The sequence below is a fragment of the Mustela putorius genome, unplaced genomic scaffold (genome assembly GCF_011764305.1).
Source record: "Mustela putorius furo isolate JIRA1106 unplaced genomic scaffold, ASM1176430v1.1 tig00003854_pilon_pilon_pilon, whole genome shotgun sequence".
Classification (NCBI taxonomy): Eukaryota; Metazoa; Chordata; class Mammalia; order Carnivora; family Mustelidae; genus Mustela; species Mustela putorius.
This window is the reverse complement of record NW_025422006.1, coordinates 2,276,394-2,285,759: the sequence shown is the minus strand read 5'-3', so window position 1 is coordinate 2,285,759 and position 9,366 is coordinate 2,276,394. Positions and strand designations below refer to the sequence as shown.

The 9,366-nt window shown below is 38.5% G+C and overlaps 1 protein-coding gene across 6 annotated transcripts in view; it reads right to left on the bottom strand.

Moving 5' to 3' along the window:
* Positions 1–557: 557 nt before the first annotated feature.
* The window catches only part of PLGRKT (plasminogen receptor with a C-terminal lysine), a 74,637-nt gene continuing 65,828 nt past the window's right edge, over positions 558–9,366 (bottom strand). For all 6 annotated transcript variants that reach the window (XM_045065018.1, XM_045065017.1, XM_045065019.1 and 3 more), the window contains one exon: positions 558–999. In XM_045065018.1, the coding sequence (XP_044920953.1) occupies positions 665–999 (335 nt within the window). In that variant the 3' untranslated portion in view covers positions 558–664. The remainder of the gene's footprint in view (positions 1,000–9,366) is intronic.

The following is a 9,366-nucleotide window of genomic DNA, read 5'->3' as shown; positions in this document are numbered from 1 at the left end:
TTTCTAATAGATTTTAAAAGATTATGTGCCTTATTGGAGTATTAATTGCAAATAACCAGACTGGATACTAAATCCATTTAATTGAGTTGGGGCCATATAAACTCAAGTATTTTTGATATATCCAATATGAATTAATTTCAATTAAAAACATTTTGATCCCTTTTGTGTACCTGGTGTTAGGCATTATGTAAGTTATTTTTTATTTTTATCTCTTGTTATTAATATGTTTTTAAGTAGTGAAATAACATTTGGGTATTCGGTCTGGATGAAAAAGAGCGGGTGACAGGTTATAATTTATCAAATACAAATTTTAAAAGTAGGCTTATCCTTTCTCACAAGTGCAAAGCAAAATGTTTTACTAAGCTATCAAATTTTGAGTTATTGTGTGTGGTCACAATGATAAAGATTGTGTCACTTTAAGTTAACATTAAAAAAGCAATAGCAATTATACCATTAATAAGAAGGCAAAACTATTTTTTGGAATAAAAAGTATTATTAGAAGAAACTGTAATAAGGTGAGGAATATTTTGTTACACACCAAATGAAAAGCCCAAACATTAAGTGATGATTTCTCATATTTTAATAATCAGTGGGGTGACAGAGGCATCACTGAATGTGTCATCAAGAATCATGTGACTACTAGATGAAATACACAATACTTTCATCAGCATTGTGCAGAAAGCTCTTTTCTGGTACAACCTACATTACAACACTTATCACTTAAGGGTACATAGAACTGTCTCTTTTTTCGGGAATGTTTATCTAAGCCTGAGTTTTCGAATTCTGAAAGACTTTTGTCTTCAGTTTCATTTTGTCCACTAAGAACAGCTTTCTTCAATTCTTCCAAATTAAGATTTGAACTTTCCATTTCAAGTTGTAGCTCTCTTATTGATGGCTCCCTGTCAGAGAGTGCTGCCTTCAGCTCCTGTGAGAAGTTAGGAATGTGTTCCACCATTGTATTTAAGGTTTTCGTATGGATGATGGAGGATGGCAGGACTTCTAAAAGGGGAACAGAAAGAGAGAAAAATACTCAAATCAAGGAACATCGGGAAAATAAAATTTTGCACAGACATAAAAAAAGCATTGTCTTAATAGAATTAAACCAAGACAGAATCAACAAATATCCTGATTAAACAGCTTAGAGTATTATAGTTGGGTGGCTTAAATTACTGTAGCATCACCAAGATTCTGCTTTATTCCACAGACCTTCAGTCACCTTTCTTCATGTCCCCTTAATGCTTTCATTATGGCAGTTTTGACTCTTCCTGATTTCTGAAGGCATCTTGGTCATTGAAAACACTCAGTTTGACCACAGATGAATTTCTCTTACTGGATAATATCTTCTTATAGTAATCCTATCTAATATTCCATGGTGGCAAATTACTGCTTCAGGATCAAGTTTAAAAGGCAGAATCTTCAACTACTCTGATCTAAATGTCAGGAGGTAACCCGTCTTTGACATCCCTCACACATCTATTTAACAGTTCATTTTTCCCAGAGTATTTACTTCAAATAAAACAATAAGCTACTACTTTATCTCTCCTCCTAATGCTCTTTCTCATTCAAGTTCTAAACTGACAGATGAGAATTTATACCATTTTTTAGTTGTCAGAAATTTTTGCATTTTCTTTCAGTAAGATATCCTAAGGTTAATTCAGCCTCTTCATAAAATTCCCTCTGCTCTAATTTAAATCTCCTATAATTGGGGCCTTATTGAATGCACAGAAAAGCTAATAGTAAATTTCCATGTACTTAAAGCCAGTTAATTAATTAGGCAAAACAGTTGTAGCTTCTGTTGTGTTTATTCAGAGGCTGTGTCTTTTGGCATTCTTTTTCATCTGTAGATGGACATATAAGGTGTTTTGACATCTTGGCTATTGTGAATAGTGTTGCAGTGAATGTGGGAATGGCAATATCTCTTCAAGATCATGATTTCATTCATTTCAGATGCAGAAGTGGGATTGCTTGATCATATGGTAATTATATTTTTTTGGAGCAATCTATAGTGTTTCCATAGTGTTATAGTATTTCCATAGTGTTTTCTATAGTGCTGCACCATTTTGCTTTGCCTTCCCACCAACAGTATACAAGGGTTCTAATTTTTCCACATCTTGAACAACACTTGTCTTTTTTCAAGGGGCGGAGAAGCAGAGAAAGAGGGAGAGAGACAGAATCTCAAGTAGACCTCATGACTAGCATGGAGGCTGATCTCACAACCCTGAGATCATGACCTAAGCCAAAGTCAAAAGTGGGTTACTTAACTGACTTGAGCCACCCAGTCACCCGTCTCTCTCTCTTTTTTTTTTTTTTTAATAACTATCCTGACAGCTGTGAAGTGATACCATCATGGTTTCCCCCCCCCCCCAAAGATTTTATTTATTTATTCAACACAGAGAGAGAGATCACAAGTAGGCAGAGAGAGAGACAGGCAGAGAGAAAGGGGCAGGGAGAGGGTGGGCAGCAGGCTCCCCGCTGAGCAGAGATCCCAATGCAGGGCTCGATCCTAGGACCCTGAGATCATGACCCCAGCCGAAGACAGAGGCTTAACCACCGTGCCACCCAGGCGCCCCTACCATTTGATTTTCATTTCCCTGATGATTAATGACATAGAGCTTCTTTTCTTATACCCGTTGGCCATTGCATGTCTTCTATGCAAAAATGTCTATTCAAGTCTTCAGCCCATTTTTTAACTGGGTTATTATCTTTTTTGCTATTGAGTTGTAGGAGTTCCTTATATATGTTGGAAATTAAACCCTTAGCAGATATAGGATATGCAAATGTTTTCTCCTAGCCCATAGCCTGCCTTTTCACTCTGATTATTTCCTTTGCTCTGCAGAAGTTTTAAGTTTGATGTAGTTCCACTTTTCTACTTTTGCTTTTGTTGCTTGTGTTGCACTTTTATTAAAAGTATTTTTTTAACTTATCTTGAAACATTTTGCAATCAACAGCAACTTTACCTTCTCAATTCTAAATAAAAGATAATATCCCAATCGACTTGAAATCACACAAACATCTCTTAACCACTGTTATTTTGGACTAAAATTTCACTACCAGAGACCTCTTTTAGTTAAAAATATCTGTCTCTTATTTTTTAAAAGGGGTTCAATAAGTGTTATTTATGCACACATTGTAGGAAAAAAATGGCTAGTTAACAATTTAATAACATGAAAACAAAACTAACAACAGAGGTTTTAAACTCAAGTATATTGACATATACTTCAAAAAAATTCTTAACTAGTAATTTAAACATTTTTCTTGATCTTCACTTGCAGGCAATATCATGTTAGGTTATTTCCAATTAAATTATGTAGTGGGTAGTAATTAAGAGAGTTCTTTGAAAATAATTTGAAATCACAATATTCCTACAGAAATAGAAATTTGGCTAAAAAGCTATATATAAATGTGCTCAGAAAATCATTTTTAAGCAACAATTTGGAAACAACCTAAATGTCCATTAAGAATGGTTAAAACCTGTATGTCCAATAAAAATGGTTAAATATATATATATATAGTAGATTTATGATATAGAATACTATAAAGAAGTTTTAAATTCTATTTTTGGAGACTAACAATGTGAGAAACTGCTCACAGTGTGTTAAGTGAAAGTCAAGAGATATACATACGTATCTCCAAAAAAATTTTTTTTAAGGTTTTATTTATTTTTTTTTAAGGTTTTATTTTTAAGTACTCTCTGCAACCAAGTGGGGCTCGAACATACAATCCTGAGATCAAGAGTCACATGCTCTGACCACTGAGCAATCCAGGTGCCCCTACATATCTCATTAACATTGCTTTCCAATTCCTCATTAAAACAGATTTTTAAAAAATTTTCTCATTAAATTCACATATTTTTTCAAAGCCTATAATATCCATGTTTCTCATTTTTCTTATTATATTTATATATCTGTTTTTGTCTTTAATATGAGCATATTTTATTTATTCAGAAAAAGTGAATTAACAAAGGCAACACAATACAATTTGGTTGTCCCAACTTTGAATCAGTAAATCCCTGAACTTTGTAGTACTCTTCTAGTAATATTATATAAGAATTCTGTAAGAACGTGCATTAAATAAATCAGTCTCTAACCAACAGTATAGAAAACTAAAGTGAATAGCTTTATAATCATGTTTTAAATCCCATAAAAGAGAAGCAAATTATGGTTTGTGTGCACAATAATTTTATCTGAGAGTCACTTGTATACAGGATAGATAGGCTATAGTTGTGACTTATCATAAACTGAATATATGTTGTGAAATATAGAATACTAAGTTATTCATAATTGAGCTTGCATTTTCTGAATTTAATATGACCCATTACACTGCTTAGAACAGTTTGTGAAAGTTTGCATTGCTACTTAAACTTAACTTCCAGTTTATCTTTATAAATAGTTGATTACTAATGAAGTTGTTTTTGTTTTGTTTTTTAAACCATTTCAGATTTGAGCTGTCTTCAATTCTGGGGGCTTGCTTTTAAAGAACATCTACTACAGCTTCCAAATGCTTGAAGAAGCATCAATCAGGTTTTCAGCTGAAAACTTCTCTTGGGCAAACTTTCCTTGACTCTAGGTCCTCTTCAGTTTCTCCTGTAGATTAGGCCCTTTTCTTTCTTCAATCCCTTACTGTACAAATGAACTTAAAGGTCCAGGGCAAAGAGGGTAGGAGGCTAGGCTCTCCCCTTTGGTGACCCTTACAAATAAAGATAAAATTAAAAGAGGAAATTTTCGATAGTGTGGGCCACAGCACAGCTTTTTTGCAAAGGAGTAGAGTCATTAGTGAGCCCCTTTGTGTTTACCACTGCAGGATCCTCTCAGTGGTCTCCTGAGTTCAGCCCCATGCCCTCTGGCACTCAAACCAGTGCACACTTGACTGCCTCCAGCCCTCTCAAGTTGAAATGTTCTGTCCAGTTGCTCCAGCCCCCCAGCACTCCCTCTCCCAGGCCCATGGACTTAACTCGGGTCCAACCTGAATGGGTCCCACCTCGAACCGGTCTTTGCGCAACCAATATCCTCTGTGGCCCCCCTCTCCCCATCCAGATCATCAGATTGCCAGGAGGTGAAGGGCTCCACGTGCCCCTCAGGAGAGGCCTTTGTTGTTCCCGCTGCTAGTTCTACCTCTGGTGAGCTCCCTGGTGATAACTTACTAGAAAAGCAATTACAAGGGAAAACACAACTTTCAGGCATCACAACCTGAGTCAGGGCCAAGCGCGGGAAGCCCAAGCGCTCTGGAGCCAGGAGTGCCGGTGCCTTTCTAAATGGTTGGTGGCCCGCTCTCAACCAGTAATTGGAAGTACGTAGGCGGTGGGGGGTGGGGGGATAGGGGTGCTCACCTGCAAGTGGTTCTGATGCCTGCCGAGGTTCCCGCACTTGCTGGTGAACCCTTCCCACCCAGGAGATCGAGCCGCAGATCTGGATGCGTAGGCGGACTAACTCGCGGCCGCAAGCCTTAATTATCTTGTCATCGTTCTGGGCTGGGATCTCTCTGGGAAGCTGGCTCAGTAAAAGCCAGACTTTTAGCAGGTGGGACCAGTGCAGGTGCTGCATGTCGGACCAGATCGCTTCTGTTCTGGGCGTTTTTTCCTGTAGGACTGAAGCCCCTGTCGCCCACCAGTCTCTGCCTGTGTTCCAGTCCTGGACTTCAGGCTGCAGTCCTAACCAGGTTTCACCAAGCTTTTATAGCCCTTGGGCGACCACTTAGACCTGAGTCAATTGTCCAGGCTCCACCCCTTTCTCCACCCACCGCCTTGGAATTCTGCCCCCACTCCTGTCCCCCCCTTATCTCCCCGCCTTTCACCCTGAACAACTTTCCTCCCTTTACCCATCTTTCTGTTCTTGGACCCTTCACAGTTGTGTATTTTTTTTTCTTTTTTTCCCTTAAACTATTTTGTATACTTAGATAAATTTAGTCAATATTTGAAGTTTTCCTTTATTATAAAGTTAGGCATTGCCCTTACACTAAATTATATCAAGAAAAATAAAATTGAAATCACCCATATTATCTCAAATTCAGTTTTCCATCATGAACATTTGTTGTGTAACCTAATCTAAATAAGTTAATTCATATAGTGTCTGGTATATCAACCCATAAAGATATAATGAATGAACGGATAAATTAATAAGAGAGAGAACTGATGACTTTTATCTAAATCCTGGTTAAAATGTTAAAATTCTCAATGCATCACTTTAAGCTTGTTCAGTATCTTAAGTTACAGTGCACTTTCTCTACTGATTTTCTCTACTGTCTCCCAAACTATCTAGGAGATAGTTTGATTGTAACCAGTTTTTTGAATATCTTAATTTTAGGTTGTATTGTTTCTATATACCTCAAGACTGGAGAGAACACACACACACAGAAACAAGCCTCCCCCCCCCAAAAAGATCCCACAATTCTAGAAAGGATATTTTGGTAATATAGGCTACAGCACAGATATGGTGTTTATTTATTTATTTTTTTTTTACTATATTCTGTGTTTACTGTATTTAGTGAGGTAATTTTTAACAGCTCCTGATTTAACAGTTTGAGATAATATGCTCATTGAACAATCTTTCTAGATGGACATTAAGTGTCCATCTTTTAAGTGTAAATAAGTCCATTTTTTCAATATTTTTTTGCTTGTGTTCATAATATATACAGATTACCTCAGTTCTACCAGGTAAATTAGAGACATGTTGGAAGTTAGGGTAGCTTTGGTTAAAGTAATAACTGAACAATCACAAGTACAACATGGGCTAGAGTAATTCTGATTTCTAGAATGCTGCTAATTGCAACAGGACCCAAATACTAAGCATTGCATAATTAAAACAACAATAATAACAATAGAAAAGAAAAACAAAAACATAAAAAACAACCCTGACCAAAGCTATGAGAGGGTCAGAGGTAGTGCTTTTACACAGGTTTTTGCTAAGATAAGCAGTTTGGGAGAGTCTTCTTAAAACTGAGGTTGGAAAGGTTTCTTTTGTGGGTTCATAGTCATTGCAAAAAATAATCTATTTGCAAGGCTGCCCTCCAAAGTAATCGCTTATGTAAAATATAAGTTTCTGGGGGGCAGTAGGTGGTGTGCACTAAAACTACAGTAGAAGACTGATAATCAGCCTCCTGTGACCATCTCAAATGACCTCCAGGAGAAATCAAATACAGGAAGAACCAGAAAACCAGTTAAGCAGGGACATGGCAAGCAAAATTTTTAAACTATCAGATATGATAGGAACATATGTTAAGATGACCTAAGGGTCTTTCACAAGTCTGTGTGGAAATCAGAAAACCTTAATTGTTACAACCATAGCAAATTATACCTTGTGACTTGTCTTTGTGCTTGTGACTTGGAGAACTGCTTCCAAGCACGCATACACCTTTCTTCTGCATACATAATCCCCTGTATCTAATAAGCTTCAGGGCAATTCTGCAGAGCAGTCGGAAAGACTGTATCCTTGGCTATAGTCCTCAGTAGAACAACAGACAAAAGCATTTAGCAGCCTGCTTTAATGTTAGTTTTCTTTCAGTAGATGGGAATTTTTATTTTAGTAGTCTATTCTAGTAGTCTTTTTTTTTTTTTAAGATTGATTTATTTGACAAAGAGATCACAAGTGGGCAGAGAAGCAGGCAGAGAGAGGGGGAAGCAGGCTCCCTGCTGAACAGAGACCCTGATGTGGGGCTCGATCCCAGGACCCTGAGATCACCATCTGAGCTGGAGGCAGAGGCCCAACCCAGTGAGCCACCCAGGCGCCCTACCTATGTAGTCTTATAGACCTCCTAGCCATCCTGTGAAATGGCCATTTTCACATTTTATTATTATTTTTTTTTTTAAAGATTTTATTTATTTATTTGACAGAGAGAGATCACAGGTAGGTAGAGGGGCAGGCAGAGAGAGAGAGAGAAGCAGGCTCCCTGCTGAGCAGAGAGCCGGATGTGGGGCTCGATCCCAGGACCCTGAGATCATGACCTGAGCCGAAGGCAGTGGCTTAACCCACTGAGTCACCCAGGCACCCCCATTTTCCCATTTTATAGAGAGAAAAAGCAAGTTGTGAGTACTCAAATACTTGTTCAACTGTTTAGCGCATGTGCCAGATGTGGGCTTACCCTACTGTTAAGAGTAACAAACAAGTGCAGGGTTCATAGGTTTTGTAGGCACAGCTAACAGGTTTTTGCTAAGGGTTTTTTTTTTTTTTTTTTAATCAAAATAGCTTTATTTGAATTTTCAAGCTGTTTACTATAAAGGTATCAATGCTTCAGTGTGTCAGGCCCTGTTCTGAGTGCTTTGTAGTCTTTTATATAATTCTAAAGATTTTATTTATTTGCTTGAGAGAGAGAGAGAGGGTATAAGCAGAGGGAGGGGCAGAGGGAGAAGCAGCCCCCTCCCCCAGCAGGGAGCCAGACCCAGGGCTCCATCCCAGGACCCTGGGATCATGACTGGAGCTGAATGCATGTTGTTAAAACAAACAACAACAGAACCCAAAGAAACCTTTTAAAAGATTTTATTTATTTGACAGAGATCACAAGTAGGCAGAGAGGCAGGCAGAGAGGCAGCGGGAAGCAGGCTCCCCACTGAACAGAGATCCTGATGTCCGGCTCGATCCCAGGACCCCGAGATCCTGACCTGAGCTGAAGGCAGAGGCTTAACCCACTGACTTAGGCACCCCACAAAGTAACCTTTTAAAAGAGAATAAACAAATATATGCCATATACATGTCTGGTAAATGCTGGAGCAATGATTCCTATCCATGTCTACTGGGTTCCAAAGCTCCCTTTCTTTGCTTCTACTGTATCCAGCCCCAGTTGGAACTAATCTGCATGGTGAAGGTTAATAGATAAACATTAATGCCTTTAAAACAGTCATTTTAGGTACAAAGGGATCAGCAAATCTATAGATTGATTCTCTAGGCCATGCATTGTAGAAATTATTTCCCAAGTTTCTTGCTGGTTGCAGAGTCCATATGTCACAGATCTGGCCAGGACAATATAAGCACACATGTGGAAGTTTCTGGCAAAGCCTCTGCTTTTCTGATCCAGGCACCACTAAACCTTCTTCTGTTTCTTTCTTTCTTTCTTTCTTTCTTTCTTTCTTTTTTTTAAAGATTTTGTTTATTTATTTATTTGACAGACAGAGATCACAAGTAGGCAGAGAGGCGGGCAGAGAGAGAGGAGGAAGCAAGCTCTCTGCTAAGCAGAGAGCCCGATGTGGGGCTCGATCCCAGGACTCCGGGATCATGACCTGAGCCGAAGGCAGAGGCTTTAACCCACTGAGCCACCCAGGCGCCCCTTCTGTTCCTTTCTTTTCCTGCCTAAAGTACACACTGAGATTCAGAGGTGCAGCAACCATCTTGGGACCATGAGGTATGAGTGTCTGCTGGTTTCATTCAGATGCTGAGCAGT